At 46.3% G+C, this 24,279-nt stretch overlaps 1 protein-coding gene across 1 annotated transcript; it reads right to left on the bottom strand.

The window, feature by feature from the left end:
- Positions 1-204: 204 nt before the first annotated feature.
- On the bottom strand, positions 205-18,175 carry SPMIP3 (sperm microtubule inner protein 3). The gene is given in 5 exon segments (XM_026509566.4): positions 205-274; positions 276-357; positions 7,974-8,146; positions 11,911-12,006; positions 18,120-18,175. Coding segments are annotated over 5 exon segments (477 nt in total).
- Between the last annotated feature and the right edge of the window lie 6,104 nt (positions 18,176-24,279).

Genomic DNA, 24,279 nt, shown 5'->3' with positions numbered 1-24,279 from the left:
GTCAGCACCAGCAATGAGACTGGTGTTGGGGCTGATGTGAGAACAGATGACGAGTTCTCTTCAATTTGACTCTTGTTTCCCTGCCCGCTGATCCCCTTATTCCGAAAAGAATTTACAACATGTAAATATTTCAGGACTGTAACCATCTGGATACACACTTAAATCATAAATAGTTCTGTTATTATTTTAATCTAAAGGAGTCACCTAAGAACTCCAACTGTTTTGTTCGAATGCCATGGTTATTTTAAATTTAAAAGGTTTTCTTTCAAAGCTGCCTCTCTTCACAACAGTACAACTCTGGGAGTGAATTTACTGGTCTAGGATTCGATGAAATTGTGGCTAATTTCTGGTCCCAATCTGGAATTTAAAACAAATTAATGATTTATTTTAAGACCATTCACTCCTAAATGGTAACATACTGTCAACAACAATTGTATGCAATAACAAAATAATTTGGCGGATTTAAGACGAAGGAATATATGCCTAAAATGTGGGAGAAAAGGACTTAGTCAAAAGGTTATTTCTGTGTTTCAATCCCTGATCAAGAGGCCTATCACTGAATTATGCCCAGATGTAAATAAAATTAAATCAATCATATAAATTTGCATTGTGACATCCTCATTTAGACCCCCAAACCCTTTAAACCCTACGGTATTAACGGGTCACTTTGTTTGACGTTTGTATCAAACTTCAGTTGTTACCATTCCTAAATTCACACCCAGTGGAGTTCCTTTGTACTTTATAACTATACTCTTATGTACAATCACGGACAGTTCTGCTTGTCCGAAGGTGAGGTTTCAAGGAGGGCTGGGGGTTAAACATACCGTCAGTCGTCTCGAGGAACCAAAAAGCAGAGTGTTCAATGACAGCATCGTAACACAGCTCTATGATGTGTAATGCTGTGCGCTGTGTTCAGTGTTTTACTTACAGTAGTATCCTCAGTAATCCTCACAGCCCCGCTGATGGTATCACCATCTCAGAGAGATTAATGAACTTGCCCGAGTTCATCAGATTGTGAGGGGACCTGACCCGGGAATATCTAGCCCCAAAGTCCCTGATCTTTTCACTGCCCTATTCCACCTGCCACCGCACCCCAATAGCATTGAAAGATAAAAACATTTCTTGGTATTAAGAATGGGTAACATTTCACTGAACCCAGGAGTATGACCAGAAATGCCATCCCTGGAAGGATTTTTTTAATTGAATATAGTAAAGTGTGGACCTGTCTGTAGTAAGTAACCATTTGACTTCCCAAGGCTTATGGTGGGGTTAAAATAGCAGCTCTGACCTTCTCCAGGGTTACGTTGTGTTCCAGGGAAATATATCTAAGTAGTTTAGAAGTGTGAGGAATCCCACTCACCAGCCTTAGTGATCCTTGTCGTCAGAGTTGCCGTGGGGCGGAATGACACCCTCATTTAACTAGGTAAATTCAACAAACTTCTAGGGGATTCCTTCTGAGTCTACAGGCCCACAGACAGTGGATGCTATCAAGCCTGAAATATGCTATGCAGATTTGGGGGTGGGGAATACTATGGAAAGGACGTGTGAAGTGATTTTTAGGATTTCCTTACCATTCGATAAAGTGAAATTATTGTTCATGTGGAAATGTGGGGGTGACTTCTTTAAAAGTCATCATTGAAAAATAAAATGAATAATTAATTAAGAGCTACAGAGAAAATTTAACCAACTTGCTGAATCCCACTTATTCCAGTTACTTTAATAATTTAATATCATTTAATATTATCGCTTTGAACAATTTAAGAGATTTTCGAGGATAACTTTGATTATACATGATTATTACTTTATGCACTGGTTTTAGAACTTAATCCCTGTATGAGATACAATTCCATTGCATTAGGTTCTTTGTTTTGTTTTGTTTACAAATATTTATCACGGCACATGCTGATTCTTTGATCAATAATAATATAATAGCTAACATTTTTTGAAGGCTTGTAAATGTTACATACAAGCGCAATGCTGAAGTCTTTATATGGCTATCTCAGTTCTGTTAGGTAGATACTATTTTTATCCTTTTTGCAGATGAGAGAACTGAAGGGCAGAGAGTCTAAGGGTCACACTGCTACTGAGAGCATATATTTTATTTTTGAAGAACGAGTTCTTTCAAGTATTTGGCTCCAGGGTGAGGAATACAAGGGCAACTTTTGTCTGAGGGGCCATCCTCCTAAGCTCTAAGTTCTCTGAGGATAGAGTCTTCCTATCTTACACTGTATCTTGCACATAGTCTGTGCTTAATATATGTTTCCTAAATAAATGAATGAACCCCTATGTGCTGAGAAGGAGTTTTTACTGCAGAAGAATTTCTTGAGCAATAACCGTGATCTGTCACGATCTATATTTAATCTGTTTTTCACCAGTTCCTAAAATGAAATAAGAACTCAACATGACATGCAAATCAGTGCTAATCAAGACATAAGCCCTGCCCTTAAAATCTGATCACACAGACCGGTCAAACGGTCAAGAGAAAAAACCCCACACCTCGATAACAGTTTACTGTCCATCTTATTCGTGAGAAGCCCTTCCCCCAAAGACTCCTACAAGGAGTCAGTTTCTTAGTTCAGACAAATGCTTGAGTCAGCGCCTGCTGAGTTCTCTCTCAGTGCTCAGATTTATGACCTCTGCCGGGTCTCTTGCAGACCAGCCTCTCGCCTGCCTGACTGTTGTTTACAAAATAATCCCCAACCAAGGATCTTGCAAATCCATCCAATTCTCTACTGCTACCAGCTATCATCACTTGCCAAAGCCACTGCTTTCTAAACTTGGCTGCACGATGGAATATTCTGGGGGCGGGGTGGGGGAGGTTTCAGTTACTGATGCCCGGGACCATCCGCTCCCACCAGGAGATCCTGGTTTCCACTGGTCTGGGACTGTCCTGGGCATCTGGATTGCTAAAAGTGATGTCACCGAGGTTAAGAACATTTAGCCTAACTGCTGCCATGGCCTCCTGACTCACCATATTCAATCACTGCCCCACCCGACTTCCCACCCTGCTTCCTTTTCCTTCTGCACAGTTTGAGCAATCTTTTCAAAACGCACTTTTAATCATGGCATCTCCACCCTCCTTCCAACTTTTCAAAGGTTTCCCATTAATCTCAGGCGAGAGGTGCCAGAGCTGAACATGACCTGTAAACCCTCCCCTTGTTCCTACAGTTACATCTCTCGAGCCCCATCTTGCTCCGCCCTTCCTGATTTCTGTGCTTTAGTGCATTTTTTTTTTAGGTCCTCAAACATGTCATGCCCCTACCACAGCGCTTTTGCATATGCTGTAGTCTCTGTGAAGTTCTTCCCCACTCCTTGCCTAGTGAACCTCTAGGTCATTATTTCCTCGAGACTTGTCCCTTTCTGACTTATTCAGTGCTCCTATATCATCACATAAACTCTGCTTCATAGCATTTACGGCAGGTGAAGTTTTATGCTTATTTCTGTCCTGGTTCCCCACTGAAGCTTCTTGAACGTAGAAATTCTGTGTCTATTTTTGCTTGATGTGGCTTTGCCAAAACCTTGCACAATGCCTGGCATACAAGTAGGCTCTCAAATTATTTACTGAAAGAATACAGATGAGTGAATGAAAATGCTCTGGACAGCAGGTCTATCACCAAACCCAGCTGATGTCACCTCCAAAATATCTCTGGAATCCATTCATTCTTTCTCATCCTCCCTCCTGCTCCAAGCCACCATCATCTCCGTTCTAAACTAGTAAACAGTTTCCTGTCTGGTCTGCCTGCCCTACCTCCTGTTCATCTCTAAACAGGGTCTTAGCAGCAGCCAGAGTGCTCTTTTAAAAGTACAAATGATAGGTGGCTCTTGTCTTTGGAACCCTTCCAGATTTTCCCTTGTGCTTGGACTGGAATCCAGGCGTCTTACCACGCATACCCTCACTGACCACACGCCAGCCATGCTGCCTCCCTTCTGTTCCTCAAACATGTTGAGGCCTTTCCCACTTTCAAGCTTTTGCACTTACTGCTCCTTTAAATGGTCTTTATGTGACTCATTGCTATTTTCCAAGGCTCAGCTAAAATTGTATAGAGGTTTTCCCTGACGGCACTATTAAAAGTAACCTCCCTTAGCTACACTTATCACCCTGCTTATTTCCCTTACAGCACTACTACAGTCTACAATTTTTTTTAAATGTCCTTGGTTATGCTCTGTCCCTCACCCCCCAAAGAACGTCAGCTCCATGAGAGCAGGTATCTTGTCTACCCCACCAAACAGCACAGTGGCTAGTTCATAGTAGGTGTCGATGAGTGAAGCATCTTATGGTTGCTGCTTCCAAGATGGACCCCAGTAACTCTCACCCCCTGGTATCCTGCCTCAGGGCTGGCTGCATGCGACCAGTAGGACACCTCAGAAGCGACAGTGTGTGGCTTCTGTGCCTCGGTCATAAAAGGCATTGCAATTTCCCCCTTCATCTCAAGGTTGCCCATTCTAGGGGAAGCTACCTGCCATGCCTGCAGGACACTTGGCACCCCAGTGGGGAGCCCACTTGGAAAGGCACCAAGGCCCCTGTCACCAGCCAGCATGTGAGGGACACCCGTGAGAATGAGCCACCTCGGAGGTGGATCCTTGAGCCCCGGTCAAGCCTTCGGGTGATGCAGCCCTCGCTGACATCTGCTGACACCTCGAGAGACCCTGAGCCAGAACCGCCTCACTAAAAGATAAAAATCATCATCATTTATCTTGTGAGTCACTAGGCTTTGGAATGATACGTTACTCCACAAGAGATAACTAATACACGCTCAGTCAGCGGTTCAATGAATGGAGCAGTGAATATTTCAACATAAATTACCTCTGGAATTGGTCAGGTGTCAAACCACCGAGGAAGGGACTGTCTGACCCTGTTCCTGTCTTAGGTTTCCTGCCTGCAATTTCCAGCACCTTATTCTCAGTCATCTACAGACGCCAACTTGACACCTTTCCTGCCGAAAACCGTTATTTCTATCAGAGACACCAACAATCCTGCCGTAGAAGAGGAAGGCTGAGCAAGGAGCTTTAATTTCTCTCTCGTGAATTCTCTTAATACTGTCCTTTCTCACTCCAAAGTGAGAAAGTGAGTCTTCGTCCCATTTCCCACAAAGCTTCCTCACTTCAAGAGCAAGAGTTGGGAGTGTGACAAATCTGGACGACCTGGATTGATGACTTACCTGCTTGAGGAAGTTTCCTAAAGTCTCTAAGGCTCAGTTTTCTCTTCTGCTACATGCAGGAAATAATAACACCTCCTTCACAGGGGCTCTTACGACTCGTTGCAAGCACGCGGGCGTACACACGTGTGCATATCACTTAGCACTGTTCTGGGCACATGATAGAGATTTTAAATCCTGACAGCTATCCTAGAATATACGCTTTGAGTCTCCACTTTACAGAGAAGCTGAGTGTCTTGCCCAACACTGCAGAGCTAGAAAGTGCAGGCCTGTGGCCCCCCAAGACCTGAATCTTGCCCACACTTCCACAGCTCTATCCTGCCTGACTGCCAGCGTAGTCGTTGTCTTCTCCAGCCCATACTAAGCAGGCTGACCGACCAACAGCCTCCGAAGCTGCTTGGGTTCTCCCTTGCCCTGGTTCTAAGATGGCTCTGATTGTCCAAATTCAACTTTCCAGACTCCTTCCTTGAGCTCCTCTTCCATTCCAGCCATTCTGTCCTACTCTGCCAACCGCATGTGATCCCTCACTTCCTCCTCCTCCTGCCCGGCCCAGACAGGCCAGTGTCCTCAAGTCTGGCGTGCTCCCCGCTCCCCCACCCTCCAGAAGGCTCACCCCACCCCCACCATGCTCCTGGCTGCAGTGTCCCTGTCTGCTGTGTGTACCACTTCTCTGCCTCAGACCTCCTCCAGCGGGGCCCGGCGTGGGTCCCCACGGCTTCGTTCCAGACCCCATCTTCCTGCTCTGCTAGTTGCTTCTTAATCATTCACTGATAGACTGATGGTTGCTTCTTCCCGATCAGATTGGGAACACCCCGTGGCCGAGGTCAGAGCCTGGACTTGCGTTCACCTCCTCTCATGGCACCCAGCACGGGGCTAGGGACACAGGAGATGGTAAATATCAAACTGCTTTGGGGCGCCTGGGTGGCACAGTGGTTAAGCATCTGCCTTCGGCTCAGGGCGTGATCCCGGCGTTATGGGATGGAGCCCCACGTCAAGCTCCTCCGCTATGAGCCTGCTTCTTCCTCTCCCACTCCCCCTGCTTGTGTTCCCTCTCTCGCTGGCTGTCTCTCTCTCTGTCAAATAAATAAATAAAATCTTTAAAAAATAATATCAAACTGCTTTGCTAAACACTCACCTGGTTCTGGAGGTTTGGAAAGAATTAGGAATTGTCTAAAACAAGCAGGGGAGAAAACCTTTTGTGTCTGTCTAACTGGATTCCCTCGTAGCAGAGGAATTGTAGAGAAGGTCCTGTTTACTATCACTTTGGTAACTCAAGGCCCACCCAGATTCCCACAGGGGAGGGAAGCAGACTTCATACTTGGTCCGTCTTGAAAAGGCAAGCTGCTTAGCCAGTTTTGTGGGGACAGAAGCACTGCCGACACCTCCTGACCACCTCTTCTTTCCAGCTGTTCAGCCCCTGGTGGCTTCTGCTCCCCCCCCCAAGGCCTCATCCTTAAGCCCCTAACCAGCACCCCCATCCACCCCAGCTTCCTTTAATACAGCCCTCCCAGGGCCCCCCGTGGGACCCCAACTTCCACCATCCTGCACTCCCTCCTGGCACCTCCTTCCCTAAATGAGCTCATCTCAGCCACCAGCTCCCTTTCTCTTCAGTGCCCTTCTCAGCCTCCAGCCTTCTCTCCCCTCCCAGGCCCCAGCTTTGCACTGCTGGTAACCTCTTAGGCCAGATGCCTCCTGCCCATTTCCGGCCATCTGGCTCCATCTACTGCCCCCTCTCCGTGGCTCCACTGTCTGGAGATTGCCTGGTTCCATCTGCTTCCCATCTTCCTGGTTGCTGTTGCTCCCGGTTCCCCTGGGACCTGAGCCCCATCCCTGGCCTAGCACCCCATCTGGGCTGCTGCCCTTTTCAGGGGGGAACAGAAAGAAGGGCTGACCCTTCTCACCCCTAGCCACTCCCCCCACCACCCTTTTACTCATTTTCTTATTCTTGTTCAAGCAAAAAGAAAGAAAACTATTAAATAAATAGGAATGCAAATGACCCTCAGCTGTGACGAAGGCAGTATGGCTTAAGGTCAAGTACAGAATTCTATGTCTCAAATGGCTTTGGTCTGAATTCCGCTTCTCCCGCCCACAGCACTGTGATCTGGAGCTGCTTAATTACTTGCCTCTGAAGCTTGATCTTCTTTATTGTAAAATGGGGAAAGTAATAGTACTTACTTAAGAGCTCTTAGGAGGACAAAATATGTGTCTTCCACAGTGTAGAAGCCCCAGAAATAGTGGGATTTACTCATTTAGAAAGACTTTCAATGCAGCAACTCCTCCCACTCGCTAAAATTCAAAGCATCAATGATGACAGGAATACAAGTGATGTCTACATCGGTGTCCATGTCTGTACCCCCAGGGTCATATTGGGGGTGGGGCTTGGCTCTTCATACTCACACATGTTGCAACGTAGAGGGAACTTGGAATTTTTGAAACATGTCTCCAAGTGTCAAATAATTGTCATAAAGCCATTTAAAATGGGAGAATAAGAAAGAAAAAAGTTCCCTCAGCAATAAGTTTAGGCACAATAAGGAATCTGTTGAGTAACAACGGGCTTGGGGAGAAGTAGTCACACTTGAGCCCGCTTCCTACCAAGGACATTTGTGCATTGTTATCCTTGAATTCTATAGGGAGCGAGAAAAAAAGAGGAAACGGGGAAGCAGCCCTTAGGCCAGTCTCTAAAATCTTCCTCCTGTGCTAGACACACACAAACACCCTCCCCCAACTTGACTGGTCCCTGATGGCAGCGAGCCCAGGAGAGAGGCTTTTCTGAGGCAAGGTTGATGTCAGAGAGTGAGAGCGGTTGACCTGACTTACCTATCTTGTAAAATGGCAGAGAATAGTCTCTTTGGTAGGTGGTTTCTTTATACCATGGTTCACTGGGCTTTGAGTGTCTTCGGAAACAAATATATCGAATGAGAGTTTGTTGGTCTAGTTGAGGCTTATACCGACTCTTTGTCTTGGGTGGAATTGCCAAGTCGATGAGAGGTCTAAATGAAAATAGAAAGAACTTGCTGAACACCCAGTAGAAGAAAAACATTCCGTGATCTCATCAGCTGAGATCCATTCTCTGGAAGTGGCCAGGAGGCTACCAAGATACTACTGGCAAGACTCCGCAGCTCCAGGGTCGTTTTCAGTGGGTGGCTCAGGGAACACTATGCCCTGCTCCCCAACTTTAGCATCCCTCCTCCTCCCCAATCACAGGTTACAGACGGTGACCTGTTTCAAAACTTCCACTGGGTCTGCTCATGCACGGCTACTTCCTGTCCTCCAGATCTCCCCAGTGCCCTTTCCCACTGTAATTTTTCTATGGATGTTTGGTTCCCTCGAGGAATCGATACTTTCTTTTGACCAGATTCACCCTTACAGTGCAAACTGTTATTGGATGAACCTGAATTCAGTTACGACTTTCCTGTACCTCCACTTGGATAACTACCCTCTGAAGGTAAAAGTAAAGAAGAATCCAACGGTAACGGGGAAATATCTTTATGCTCTTGAGGGATTACACATTCACTGGTGCAACTTGTTGGAGAATACTCTGGTGATGAGTGTCGATATCTTGAAAAAGTGCACATACCTTGTCACCCCAACTCCAGAGATTAGGGATGTCAACAAAGACTTAGCTACTAGAACGTTCACCAAAGTATTTTATGATAATAAAAGAGTGGATACAATCTTCATGTGAAAAAAAGGGGGGATTATTTAGAAAATGATATGGACATATACAGGAATGCCATGCCCCCACTGAAAGGGATGCTGTGGAATTATAAATTCTGAGATGGAAAAAAGTCTGCAATACAGAATTAGGTTTACACAATGGTTTCAGTCGAATTTAACAATTTAAATGGATGAATTGTATGGGATGTGAATCATCCAAAGAAAACTGTTAGACCAAAGTTTCAATCAACGAAATATTAACAAATTGAATTCAACAATACATTAAAACGATCCCACACCATGATCAAGTGGGATTTATTCCAGGGCTGAAAGCATGGTTCAACATCTGCAAATCAATCCGCAAAATACACCACATTAACAAATTGAAGGATGAAAACCGTACGATCATCTCAATGGATGCAGAAAAGCATTTGACGAACTTCAACATACATTCATGATAAAGAATTGTCAACAATGTGGGTATAAAAGGAACATATCTCAGCATAATAAAGGCCATATATGAGAAGCTCACAGCTAATATCATACTCAGGGGTAGAGAGCTGTAAGCTTTTCCTCTAAGATCAGGAATAAGACAAGGATGCTCACTCTCGCCACTTTTATTCAACCTAGTATTGGACGTTTCATCCGGAGCAATTAGGCAAGGAAAAGAAATAAAAGGTATCCAAATAAGAAAATAAGAAGTAAAACTGTCTCTATTTGCAAATAACATGATCTGTATGGAAAGCCCTACAGACTCCACAAAAAAACTGTCAGAACTAATAAAAGAATTCAGTAAAGTCACAAAATCAATATACAAAAATTTATTGCATTTCTATGCACTAACAAGGAACTATCAGACAGAGAAATTAAGGCAACAATCCCATTTACAATTGCATCAAAACAATAAAATACTTAGGAGTAAATTTAACCAAGGAGGTGAAAGACCCGTACTCTGAAAACTATAAGACGTTGATAAAAGAAATGGGAGAAAACACAAATAAATGGGAAGACATTCTGTGCTCATGAATCAGAAGAATTAATATTGCTAAAATGGTCATACTTACCAAAGCAACCTACATTTTCAAAGCAATCCCTATCAAAATTCCAGACACTTTTCGTAGAACTAGAACAGAGAATCTTAAATGTGTATGGACTCACAAAAGACCTCCAATAGCTAAAGCAATCTTGAGAAAGAAGAACAAAGTGGAGACATCATGCTTCCTGATTTCATATTATAAACTACAGTAATCAAAACAGTATGATATTGGCATAAAAACAGACACAGAGATCAACAAAACAGTATGGTGAACACAGAAATAAACCCGTGTCTATGTGGTCAATTAATTCATGACAAAGGAACCCAAACTATACAATGGGTAAAGGATCGTTTCTTCAATAAGTAGTGTTGGGAAACTGGGACAGCCACGTGCAAAAGATAAAACTATCAAAAATCAATTTGAATTTTTTTAATAGGCATTTGGTCTTGTAAAGTGGGCACCTTAAATGGTGGGCAGGAGCACTCCTCTCCCTAGAAAAGCGTGTCCCCCACTGTCAACCGAACAGCCCCTGCCTGATGAACAAGTCAGTCCTTGGTGCGGCTGGGTTCTGTGTAACCTTCCCTGGGGTCGGGTCACTTCTGTACCAGGGACAGCTGTGGCTTCTGAGCCACATCCCGGTGACGGGCCCTAGATCTACCCCTGCTGGACTGGCAGCCCGCTCTGCCTTGGCCCTGGGTGCTTCCATGGAACCAAAATAGTCTCCATTTTCAAGTCATACATCAGTGTCCTGAAGATAAGACTTTCATTCAAAGGGTCGGATTCTAATACTGGACCCATTAAGTTGGTAGAGGAATATATCCGGGGAAGGCAAGCCACGAGACGCCTGTCGAGTTCTCCTACAGCTACAAAAACTTGTCCCAAGTTAGGACTTGTCCTAAGAACGGCATTATTTCCTGTTTTGGTGGGGAGTAGCGCTCAGGACCTTGTCTTTTCCTTCTTATTTTTAACTAGAAGCTTGCTAAAGTCACTGACTGGCGTCTGCACTAAGTTTCCCCCTTCAGGCTGATGTTGGGCAGGCACTAGTCTTGTCAGAGTCAAGGAGAAGTAGAGTCAAGGCTCCCTTTGCCTGAGCCATCCTGTGGGGAGGAGGACCGACACTCGGGTAGGGGGTGTTGGAGTCGGGGGTGTCGTCAGAGTGCACGGAGCACGTGGGAAGAGTGCCTGGCGTGGGGCTAGCCCCGACAAGAGCTTAACATACTGCGTATCTGAGTTAGAACAAAGAGCCTGGAACTGAGAATCAGAAAACACGCAGAGTTCCAAGTACCAGCCTTCACGCCAACCAACTGTACCTCGGGCAAGACCTGTCACTTCCCTGGGGTGTGTCTTTCTCACTTAACAGGATCGGAATGATCTCTAACGCTACTTCTAGTTTCATCTTCTGTTAAATTAAGACTCTGTGCTGCTTTGTAGGTCCCATGGCTCCCTTTTCTGTGCATGGAGGATAATCAAGAATTGACTCTATCAAAGGTGATTAACAGAAGAAATTTGTAAAATATATGAGACGGTGAAGTCAAAATAATAGCAATTGTATTTTGAGTGCTTGCTATGTTCTGGAATTTTACATCGATTATTTTACTTAACAGATAAGGCAAATGATTTCCAGAGAAGGATTTAAAACTGCCCAAGATGAACCATTTCAAAAGTTACTCACATTGTGGCTTCTAATTACTGTGGTTTCTAGCCTAAGTTGAAACTCTGAATTCCTGGTCTTTCTTAAATTTTTTTGATGATCTCATAACATTCTGTATTTATTTATTGTTGATTATAAAAGTAACATATGTTCATTAGAGAAAATCTGGAAAATGGAGAAAAAGATAAAAAATAAAATACAAATACCACCATCTTACCCTTCAGAAAAAGTCATTAAGTTTGGTGTATTTCCTTCCAAACTTATTGAATCCATTAAATAACAATTATTATTATTATTATTTATTGTTATTACTATTATGACTACAAATTGTGACTCCCATTTTTTTTTTCACTTATCCTTCTCACTTTAGTGAAATTTTTGAACACTAAGAATAGGGAAGATGTCTCACCTGGAAGGTCTCTTCGCAGTAGAATCAAAGTGGACCCTTGCCAGCTGCCCAGGGTAATATCCTTGGACGTCCTTTCCTTGATGCGTGATGAATATACTAGTGGAGAAAGTAAGAGGATGAAAAAAAAAGCAATTACTACAATGAGTTCTTTACAGAAGAATGCAAGCTGTGGTCTAATAAAAAATCCATGCCCTCTGACCCTGGTTCCTGGCAAGGAGTTCTTGAAACCCATGGAATTTCTTGACAAGAGCATCTTCTGGTACCCATTTTTCAGGATTTGGTTCTCAAGATTCATAAGGAAATATTTGACGTGTCAGGTATTAAGTTCAAAACACCAGAAAAAGAAATAAGAAGATACATAAAACCCCGGGGGCAAATGCTGATAATGGCCGAAATGTGAGAATGGATAAGTGGGCGTTCCTCATACTGCTTCTTCCACCTTGGGGGGGTTTACAAACTTTCACAACGTTTTTGTTTTTGTATTTTATTGTTTTTTTTTTTTAAGATTTTTTTTATTCATTCGACAGAGATAGAGACAGCCAGTGAGAGAGGGAACACAAGCAGGGGGAGTGGGAGAGGAAGAAGCAGGCTCCTAGCGGAGGAGCCTGATGTGGGGCTCGATCCCATAACGCCGGGATCATGCCCTGAGCCAAAGGCAGACGCTTAACCGCTGTGCCACCCAGGCGCCCCTGTTTTTGTATTTTAAACTGTGATGATGAAGCGTGTGGAGCAGGAAACGAATAGGCACCAGGATGGCTGAAGCACAGGGCGCTCGTGGGCTGGAGGAGGAAGCGCAGCCCCGCTGGGGAGGGCTGGGTTTTGAGGGAGTTTTGAGGCACAAAGCGGATAGGAAGTGTTTCAGGGCGCTGAACCCCAGAGCTGGGGGGAGGTGAGGCGAGGCGCAGTGAGGGTGCGGTGGGGCACAGACCTCGCCTTTTGAAAGACATCTCATTTTATAATCGATTTTCCTCGCAGATTACAGCCAGTGCGCTCTGCGGCTATTTTAGAATAGTGTGTAGCTGGATTGTGTTATTTGCAGATTTTATTTCCGAAGAGCGGCAGGAACATTACAAAATATTTGTTATAAATAAAGGGAGCGTTGTGTCTTGAAAGGTTGAGAACCACTCATGCAGGGGACAGGGAATCTTGGTAGCATTTTTAAGAAGGTTCATGACTTAGGGCAATTTTTATTCTAGAAAGATCTTCACCAGGGGCAGTGTGGACAACAAAGTGGAGGACAATCTGACAAGAAGTACAGAGAAGGGCTAGGAGGCCATTGTAGTCATTTACGTGGGACACGGAGAAGCCCTGAGCTGTGTGGTGGGAAGGTGGCTGGACAGGACCAAGGACACTGTGGGAGAAAAGGCTGAGGCTGAGAGGGAGGTGTCCAAGACAAGGACAGGCTCGCCCTTGGGCTTCCGACAGAAGGAAGAAGGCTGCCATTCCTCAGGAGACAGAGAGGACACAGGCAATCACTGTGGGGAGGATGACTTTAGAGAGTTTGTGCTATGTAGGTCTTTGGGGACCTTTCATAGAGTCTGAGCACTCAGTAGGTGCCATCAGAGGTCCAAGCGAAGAGTCGGTAGAAAGAGTACGTAGCTTTGCAGGAAGCAGCGGCCAGATCTGTGTTGGGCGATGAGCAGAAGCTTGACCGCTGGCTGCAGTCCAACCAGCGTTTACTGAATGCACACACTGGGTTCTCCAGATACAGGGCTGACTAGGAATCACGGCTCGTCCCTACAATGCTCTTTATGCGCTGAAATCGTGATCTGAATCAGCGTCAGTGGGGGCGCACACGAGGGAGGGGTGCCTAGGATCGGGGCAGGCAAATAAGACGGGAAGAGATCCTAGGAGAGGGGAATTTTAGAAGCCGAGACGTGGCCAGAGTTGGGATCAGAGTGGAGTGTTGGGGGGGGGGGGGCAGTGGGAACCTCGCTGTCTAACGAGTTTATGAAAAGCAAGCGCTGTGAACAGGGTGGGTCTGTCTGTCTAGGCAAACAGGACCTCGGGGAGCTCTGATTTTCAGAAAGCCACAGGCTGTCTGGGCCTGCCCCGTGGCTGGGATAATGTGACTGAGCCCCGAAGAGTACACATAACAACAGATTAAGTCATACGGAGAGAGAGGAACTGGCACAATAATAGGGAAAAAATGACATTTCTGAGTGCCTGGGAGTGGGACTTTCTGGGGCACCCATCCCGTTTCTGAAGCGCTACCTTGGAGACACTACCCTAGGGCCATGTTATGCTTTACTAAGAACCCACTGGGGTTCCAGAGCCACACTGGTTTCTCACAGCTGTGTGCTGTTTTCAAGAGGCTGAGTCTTGACCATGGATTCTTCCCTGGCATGCATATAGCCAATGCCTGCCCGATACAGGTGAGTAAGCTACGCACTGGTCCTTACCCGTACTTTGTAAAAGTTGTTTTGAGAGTGGAGAAGCCCTTCTTCGCCAGCACCGGCTAACTCGCCCTGCTCACCGTCCCTGGGGAGTCTCTCTTGGTAGGTTTTGGCCCAGAAGCCGGGAGAGGAAGGGAAGGTGCGAGAGGGAAGGAGGGCCGCGTGGAGAAGCGGAAAGGTTTGGGGAAAGAATGGCACATCTCTTCGGGCAGACTTCCCAAGCTCCCCACGTGGCCCAGCTTCAGCTCGAACAGGAGAAAGCTCCCAGTCAGGAGGTTAATGAGGGGCAATGCCCAAGCTGGCCTGTCAGCCAGTGCTCCCAGAGGCCTCTCCTGAGGGCCTTGGGTGCAGACCTGACTGAGAAGCCTTCGGGGCTCTGCTCAGACCCATCCGTTAACTTGGCTCTCACGATTCCGGACTCTGCTGTAGGAAGGTCTTTCCTTCTCGGGTGGGAACAGGAGTCCTGCTTCATGTGATCCCCCCCCACATTGTTTACCAGTCGCTGACAGCTTGGCTCTTTGAGGTGATGTGTTCTGTCCAGACAAGAGCAATCCTCTCCCCTGGGACAGCGCACGTCACTGGAGCAGAAATCCGGGCTTAGCCACGGACAGAACTCAGGATACACAGGGGAGGCCAGTAGCTTTGGTCCCTCAAGAGCCTGGCCCTGCGGCCTGAGGTGGCCCGAAGTCCTCTGTTAATGTCTATGTTGGGCCTCAGGCTTTAGGAAGGTGAGCTCATCTAATTCCCAGTCATCTTGCCAGGCGAATATTATGAACATCCCATCACAGAACAGGAGACCGAGGGTCAGAGAAGTCAAGTGGGCTCTGCAAACATCACCTGGCTCGTAAATAATGCCGGAGCCGCGGATCAAACCCCCATTCTCTGAACGCCATGGTACATCCGGGGTCATGACTATGTATGCAGGATGGCTTTTTTTTTTTTCCAGAAGAGTTCAGTGCTATTTTTATAGGAACTCTGGGATTCTCTCAGGGGCAAATAGGAAGTAGATGCTGTGCGCCAGAGGATGAGGAGAAGGAAGAGCACGGCCATGTTGGCTGGACTTGGCCTTCCATTCAGTGAGACAGGTCCCCATTGAAGACGCTATGGTGGCTGCTGTGGGCCAGGTGCTAGGGACACAGTGATGGTAAATATTGTCTTCTACCCGAGAGTTTACGATCCGGTTGGAAAACCACACCAGGCACTAACTCCTCATGCACAGTGAGTACGCGCTGGGCGGTCAGGGGCAGGCTCGGGGGAGTGAGTCACTTAGAGAGGACAGGAGCTAGTCAGCACAGAGGACGGGACACCGCCATGCCCGCTCTGCCGTCTCCCACACTCGTCATCCCCTCAAGGAAGAGGGAAGCCTCAGGTTCTCTGTCAGTAAAGTGGGGGCACACCGTCACCCCCCGGAATGACTCTATGAGTCAACCAGACGTTGGGAATGTGCTCGGTGATCCGTGGTGGGTGTTACCATGGCTCTGGGCAGGAGGAGCTGCCCCCCACAGCTGCCTCTGGGTCTCCCGGAGACCACCTCAGGCGGTGTTTTAAAAATCCATCTTAAGTGTGACAGAAATTCCCCATCTTTTCTCTTCCACACCACACTGCGCTCCCCCCACACGAAGCAATCTTTTCGGGAGCATCCTGTGCTCTGCAAACCGACCCAGCCCTCAGCCCTGTCTGAGTGACAGGCCTGTCGCTCGGGGGTGACAGCAGGTCACATTTGCATCTGATACAATTCTTAGGGGAGCTGTGTGATCACTACTGCTGGTGAACCCTTGAATATTTAATTTTTTCGGGGCCCTTGCCAGCGTGTGATTCCATTTTCCCTCACAAGGCCCCAAGGTCTGGGCACAAAGGAGGGACCGAATGCTGTCTGAGTGGAGGGAGGAGGTTAGGCCTTCCACAGGGACTGCCGGTCAGCAGGAGGCCAAGCCACAAATCTGTGACAGGACACTCACTGATTCATTCACGTTCGCTTTTTTCCAACAAATGTGCACGGAGAAACTACCACTTGTGGCAGTTGGCTCCCCTGAGGTGACGGTGGTGGGCGGAGGGAGGCAAATGAGCCAGCCCCAGGGGCCTCCTGGACATGCAGCCAAGCGCAGGGATCAAGAGCTCAGATGTTGGGTTCAAATCCTACCTCTGCCAATTCCTCACTAGCTGTGGGATTGTGGGACAGTCACTTAACTACTCTGTGCCTCAGTTTCCCCTCTATACCTCACAGACGTTGTGAAGACGAAACAAGCGAAAATGCACTGGATGTGAGCGAGGTTGGCCTGTTGAAGGAACAAAAGAAAGACAGTGGGAGGGAGGAGGCCGACGTAGGGGCAGGGCCAGTTCACGGAGGGCCGTATAGGCCCCGGCAGAGTTTAGATTTTGTGAACAGACAGTAATTGCATTGTTTTATGCAATGGAGGGCTTTGATCCAACTTCCGTTTTATGGAGCGCGCTCTGGAGAACGGGCGGGAGGGGAACAGGAGGAGGCAGTTGCTGTAGGTGAGTGGGGAGAGGCAGCGTTCCCATGGGGGACACATCCCAGAGGTACCACTGAGGAACCCCCTGAGGGGTTGGACCCCTACTGTTGCAGAGACAGGAAAGGCGTCAAGTAGACAAGGACCAGCTCCACAGTGAGTACGGTCAGGAGGCTGGGGCCCCAGCCTGGTTCAGGGACCTGCCTCCTCGTGGGGCTCTGATGGATGAGCACAGAAAACAGAATCCAGCCCGTCTTAGGACGTCATAGACCCCATGCCTGCTGCCCTGCGTTCCTCCCAAACCCTCAGGCTCCCCACAGGCTGGCTTAGGCCAAACCCGTGACCCTGACTTGGTTCCACAGAACCCCAGGCAGCAGCAGCTGAGGGAGCTTTGTTTCCATTTTTCCCAGGAGATGACCCACGGTTAAATAACCCGACAGTGGACAAAACGGATCTCAAACACACTCAGAAAGACCAAGGGCTTGTGAGGAGGCAGAAATCAGGAAATACAGGAACTCATCCCCGTTGCCATCCAGTTCCTCCTCACGTGGGTTTCCCAGAGGGAAGGGTAGACTCTGAAAGAGGACTTTCTCTGAAAGAGGGCTCAAAGAACATAGCATCCTTTTGCCGCCCCTCCTTCAGTAATTTTGGAAGCAGAAGGACTTACCTTTGTTGACTAAACATTGTTAAAAATAACTAGATACTAAAATAAACATGAGCCTTGCTCGAAACCATGAAGCCAAAGAGGTTGACCCCAAAGTCACTTGCTGTGTGAGGGTTCCTGCCCGACTTTCATAGCTACTAAACCTCCACAGACCCCACGGCTAGCGGTGAAGGGAAGGCGAGGTTAGGGTCTATAGATTATTACCCAGTATCTCTCAGCAAGATGAATTTAGCACAATAACACATCGAGGACTTCTTAGTCTTGGGCCATCTATGAATTTGGAGAAAGAGTAAAAATCCTACTTAGCTTCAGCCTGTGCGACGACCTCCCATATGGCAGAAGCACGACGTGGTCTGTTTGATGCCAAGCAGAGTAAAGGGACCCCCACTAAAATGTGGGCTGAGGCTCCTCATACTTCTTGCTAAAGCCCTTCCCAAGCAAAAACCAATATCCTTTCAATCTTTGGGGAGTTTGGAGTTGCCTGTTGGCTTGGATTTTGCCATGAGTGTAGGATTTTTTTTTTTTGACAACTTTCCCCAAACCCCCCCAAAACGTCACTGGAACCTCTGGGAGGAGTTGTCTTTCAATCAGAGAGCAGCAGGTGAGCAAGTCTGCCCCCCAGATGTCCGTCTGCCCCACCGCAGCTCTGGATGGCATCTGCGTCTGTAAGGACATTACCTGGACGGGATCATTGGGCGGCGGTCAACAAATTCTCGAAGCCAGATGGCAGCCATGGTGGATGGGAGTCTAAAAAATATTACAGAGTGAAGGCTGATATTGCAAATGCATACACACTGCACAGTATATGGCATATTCTGTGTGTACGGTCTACACATAGTCCGTTCCTGCGCAGGAGCGGTCTAGTGCCGCCGAGTCTGTCTTGAAAAAAGTAACAGTAAGAAAACTGGAGAGTACACAGACTAGCCATGGCTTTTGCTAGACCACTTAGGGAAGGAAATAAACTAGTAAAAGGGGATAAATAAGTGGAAAGCATAAGCCAAAACATACAGATATGCTTTTTCTTAAGTAGAAACTACCGGGGTGCCTGGGGGGCTCAGTCAGTGAGGTGTGGGACACTTGGGTTTGGCTCAGGTCATGATCTCAGGGTTGTGAGATCAAGCCCCACATCAGACTCCTAGCTCAGCGGGGAGTCTGCTTATCTCTCTCTCCCCCTGCCCCTCCCCTTGCTTGTGCTCTCTCTCTAAACTAAGTAAATAAATCTTTAAAAAATAAAAACAAAAATAGAAACTACTGTGCAGGTTCTCACCCTGATTAGGGTGCCTTCCTACTGCACAAGCTTGCAGGCTTTGTGTTCCAGCCTCAGACTCCCCGGCACCTAGAGCTCTGGCTAGGAATTCGACTCCTCCAACACCGCGGACTGGATTGAGACTCAGAAGGCAGAAACAAGACTGAGGTCACTGCCTGCTGCTTGGACCTTTTCTACTGGCGGGCAAGGCTGGGAAGCTGTGGTATGGTGAGTTTCTACAGCACAACCGCAGGGGCCAGTCGCTTGTGCTGGGTGTCAAGAAGCAAGTGCGTTGAAGGCGGTGGCTGAACCCTGTGTACCCGCGTTCAAACGCCATCTTTGGGAGTGTGGAGTGGGCGCTGCAGTGGCAGTGGTGGCTGCTTTGGGAGGAGGTTCTGGAAGCAGCTTCCGGAGTAGGGCCCAGGTAGCTGCTCCCACTATGGGTCAATTTTGTGGGGGTGTTCTAGAAGCTTCCTGGAGGCCCTCCACCAGAGTCTGCTTCTCCTTGTCCCTCCAATGATTTTGTAAGTGCCTCATCATCTACATCAAACTTTTTCTGTTTCCCAGACATGAACATACGATACATATTGTTTCTAGTCTAAAATTCATATTGCATCGAATCACCTTCTGGAGAAGACGACTTGCCAGAGAAGACTACTCCAGCCAAATATTCACTTGAGAAAAAGTCAACACTGGGGATAGAAACTGAGTGCCTGGGGGACAGAGGTGGGACAAAGCCTTACTGTTTTACGGTTTACCTTCTGTGCACCTTATAAATTTTGTACTCTGTGTTTATATTATGTGTATATAGAGACAGCTGGGCCTCTGCATAAACATGGTGAGGAACAGTGTAGCAGGAGAACATCAGAAGGAGACCCATATTGTCCCCCTGAGGCCCTAACAGTCACACGTTACACCCTGAACCCAAAGCAGTGGTACTTGAAGCCTGAGCCTTTGGGAAGTAGTGGGGTTGGAGCCCCCATGAATGGAGTTAGTGCTCTTATGAAAGAGACCCTAGAGAGCTCGGGGCCTTCTTCCTGTCACGTGGGGACGCAACAGGAAGTCGGCAGCCTGCAGCCCAGCAGAGAGCTCTCACCAGAACCTGACCTGGGAGAAATAGATCTCTGATGTTTAGAAACTACCCACTCTATGGTCATTTGTTACGGCAGCCCCAACAGACAAAGCCCCACCCCCACCCCCGCTCTGTATATTGGTGATCACAATACCTCTCTGGAGGGGCAAGTGAGCAATAATGCAATAATGCGTGTGTGAGTTCTGTAACCCAAACAGCACCTTTGAGGAAAGAGGAATATGAGTTTCTGTGTACGGGCATGTATTAGGTGTCAGGCGACATGAATTAACTCACCTTCCAGAAACCCTGTGAAGTAGTCCTGCTTTCTTACTGACCAGAAACCTGAAGGACTGAGACGTAGAGTAACTTGTACAAGGTCACCAAGGAACCAGGATGGGAACCCAGTTGGCTCCAGAGACAGTTATCTTGACAGCATTCTGGGCTGTATTGACACAACCGTGGAGCACCGCGACCGCCAGCCGAAACAAAACTGGGACAGCCCCCAGGAGGCAGTAACCAGGAGGGAGACGGGTTTCCCTGGGAGAGAAAACAATGTGTGGGGCCTCCCTCCGCCTTCTCCAGGCAACACGAGTCAACGCATCGGCCACAGGCCGGCTAGCTGCGTTATTTCACGTGAGTGTGTTTGTCAAGCAACTCGAACATTTTCAAGCAAGATTACATTACAATAGACTATTTGGCTATCCGATGGAGCCTGTTCGTTATATAATGTTCTTTCTTTTAGCACTAGTGTGATTATTTAAAAAAAAATAAAAGAATGAAAGAGAAAATCTGAGTAAATACCATTCAGCTCCCACTTAAACGTGGAAAGCTTTGTGACTGCTGGGATTTTCCTTCAGGAGAAGTGACATGCTGGAGAGAAGAATGCAAGATAATCAGGACATTTGCGCTTCACGAAGACACCACCACGTCTGCCTTTGACGGTAGAGTGACTGCTCAGTGCCTAGAAATTCTGAACCAACACCAGAGGGGATAAGCCAGTCCTGGGCTGCCATGCTTTGGCCATGCCACAAAACACTTTCAGAGGAACACACCACAGCCCACATGGAGCCGAAGCGTAAGCTCCCAGAGTCATCCGAAGACGTTGTCTGGCAGTGGTTGCAACCTGTCGCTCCCGTCTTTAGGGAATCGAGCTACCGCATAGACACCAACTCACATCTTGTGTGATTAGTTGTCATCTCTTGAACACAGAAGAAAATGTAGTTGCAGTAAGATATGTCAGTACATTTTATTTTAGTCAATCTTAAAAAATAGGTTCACATGCCAGATCTGAATGAGATAATTATGAACACATGTTAAACTTGCCATCGTTTCCATGCTCACAGCCAACACTGCACAACCACTGTTCCGGCACCCTGAACAACGTAACTTCCATCTCCTTTAAAATATGTGATTTTAATGAGTCGCCTTAGTAAGAGATTCTTCCTCAGCTGTGCCCCAAATAAAATTCTTCCAGAACAAATGCGAGTTCTATCCATATCCTCATCGTACATTTCATTTGATTTCAAATTATCCTTAGGGAACCTTAAATACTTTTCTTTCTTTCTTTCTTTCTTTCTTTCTTTCTTTCTTTCTTTCTTTCTTCTTTCTTTCTTCTTTCTTTCTTTCTTTCTTTCTTTCTTTCTTTCTTTCTTTCTTTCTTTCTTCTTTCTTTCTTGAGATTCATGTTTTAGAGAGAGGGGAAGGGGCAGGGAGAGACTCTCCCTGAATTCTAGACTCCCTGCTGAGCGTGAAGCCTGACTCAAGGCTCAGGGTCCTGACCCTGAGATCACAACCGGAGCTGAAACCAAGAGTCAGATGCTTAACCAACTGAGCCACCCAGGCACCCAAATGTTTTTTTTGTTTTAAACGGAAAACATGATTATGCTCAGAGTAAATAATGCTGTAAAATAATATTAAAACTATCCACAAACAACTGTTTTCATTTTTTATATTTTATATATATGTATATACTTAAATACTTGAACCACAGCAGACATCCTATTTTATATCCTTTTTTTACATTTGATAAAATATGAAAACTTCCACGTTAATACAGAGCATTCTTAATTCTAATATTTAATGTTCCTTTATATTGTTTGGTGAGGTCCACCCCTTACTTTTTTTAAAATAGTACCCCGTTCCTCTCCCACGTCCGGACTTCTTACCCATGCTCTATGCTCTATTTTTCTTCAAACTGCTCACTTACTTATGTATCTTATTTATGTCTGTTTCCCTGTTGGAGAGTAATCCCCAAGAGGGCAGGGAAGTGTCTTTTGTGCTCACTGCTGTATTCCTAGGGCCAAAGACAATTGACTGGCATATGGTGCACATTTCATAAATGTTTGTTGAGCAACTGAAATGCCATAACTTATGTTGGGCATTTTGGTCATGCTGAAATAACTATATTTTGATTCTATGGAATTTTTTTCTTAAGATACATTCTTAAGAATGAGATCAGATTTGGGCATCTTCATAGCTCCTATTTAGAAGAATTTTAACCACTTCCAATTAATTAACACTGGCTCGTAAACCACTATGGCTAGACTCCCAGGACACAGAAATTAAAGTTTAATAATAGAACTTTTTATTTTGCTGAAGTTCAGAAGGTGAACTAAGGTAAACGCCCCTGATCTTAGCCAAAAGTCCAATAGAAAAGAAGCAATTGGACTAAGGAAAATGAGTAAGAGACGTACATGGCAACAAACTTGCTCGGCCTTAATATTCAAGATACTGACTCCAGGAGCAAAGATACAAGATTTATCTTGTCAACTTTCCCAGCGACTTTTGGGAATTATAGACTATATTATGGATCATATCAGAATTCTGTAAAGTAGAATAACAGTCAAAAACCTGATAAAAACCTGTCCCTTTATTGCAAAATACCTTAGTCAACCATGAGGGAACTTTTTCAACCTGAGAAGGAACATCCATAGAAATTTACAGCTAACATTATACTTAACAGTGAAAGACGGATTTCTTCCTAACATCAGGAACAAAGCAGGGATGTCTCTCTCACCATTCCTGCACAGTTCAATAAGGCCAGGGCAGGAAATATAAGGCATATAGATGGAAAGGAAGAAAACTGTCCCTATTTACAAATGATATAATTGTCTATGTAGAAAATCCCAAGGAGCCTACAAATAAACTCTTCAAACTAATAACTGTTTTTAACAAGATCATAGATACAAGGTCAACACATATAATTACATTTCTATACTTTATTTTTTCTAAAGATTTTACTTATTTGAGAGAGAGAGAGATAGTGAGAGAGAGCACGAGTTGGAGGAGGGCGGGGAGAGGGAGAAGCAGGCTACCCGCTGAGCAGGGAGCCCGATGTGGGGCCTGAACCCAGGACTCTGAGCCAAAGGCAGACACTTAACGGAGCCACCCAGGTCCCCTACATTTCTATACTTTAAACAAAAAATTGGAACCAAAATTTAAAACACAACTATTGGGGCACCTGGGTGGCTCAGTCAGTTGAATGTCTGACTCTTGGCTTAGGCTCATGTCATGATCTCAGGGTCGTGAGACTGAACCCCACACTGGGCTCCGCACATAGCACAGTGTCTGCTTGTCCCTTTCCTTCTGCTCCTCCCCACTACCCTGCTCTCTTTCTCTTTCTTTCAAATAAATAAATAAAATTTAAAACCCCCCACAACTATTTACAGTAGCTAAAAAAAGAGAGAAATATTATGCACAAATCTAACAAGACGTGTGCAGATGCTGGATGCTGATGGCTACAAAATGTTGATGGAAGAAATCAAAGAGGATCTGAGAGCCACAGTATGTTCGTGGTTTGGGAGACTCGACATAACAAAGATGACCACCTCTCCACACTGATCGGGTTTCTCCGGTCGAACTTCCCCGCAGCAGTTTTTGTAGCTACAGACCAGTTTATTCTAAACTTTATTTGGAAATGCAAGGGAACTCAAACAGCCACAACAATTTTGAAAAAGAGCAGCCACGCTCTGTTGGACAGGGATGGGAAAGACCTCGTCCTGAACGAACGCTCGTCATCCACCCAACGGTTGGCACGTACGCTACTGCACTCAGGCCTCACCGATGATCACATCAGTCCTGATGTTATCCCGAATACCTATCCAGATGTTAAATTTCATGTTGAAGGTTACACGGCCAGTAAACAAGCAGAGCCCCACAAATCCGTCTGACTCCAAAGCCCTTCTTCTGCTACAGTGCCACTGAGTCATTGATTCACTCAACAGATATTGACGGATCAACCACCTTTCCTTGGCTCTGTGCCAGGCACGAGGGACAAAGCATGTAGCAAGAGACAGCTGGTTCTGCTCTCCTGTTCCTTACCTGGTGGAAGGGATGAAGTCAGATACTAATCACAGTGTTGCACGAGTTGATACACACTTAAAGCTCAGTAGCTGCTAAAACAGAATCCTTGACAAGCTGCCTTTCAAGTAGCTGAGCGGCTGTGTCCCCACCTGCACCCCACCCCCCCTTTCAGAATTTTAAAGGAAAAGGCTCCAAGAACAGATGTCACATCTGCTTCA

The sequence above is a fragment of the Ursus arctos genome, unplaced genomic scaffold (assembly GCF_023065955.2).
Source record: "Ursus arctos isolate Adak ecotype North America unplaced genomic scaffold, UrsArc2.0 scaffold_2, whole genome shotgun sequence".
Taxonomy (NCBI): domain Eukaryota; kingdom Metazoa; phylum Chordata; class Mammalia; order Carnivora; family Ursidae; genus Ursus; species Ursus arctos.
Note: the sequence above shows the minus strand (reverse complement) of the source record. Positions and strands in the feature narration are given on the sequence as shown.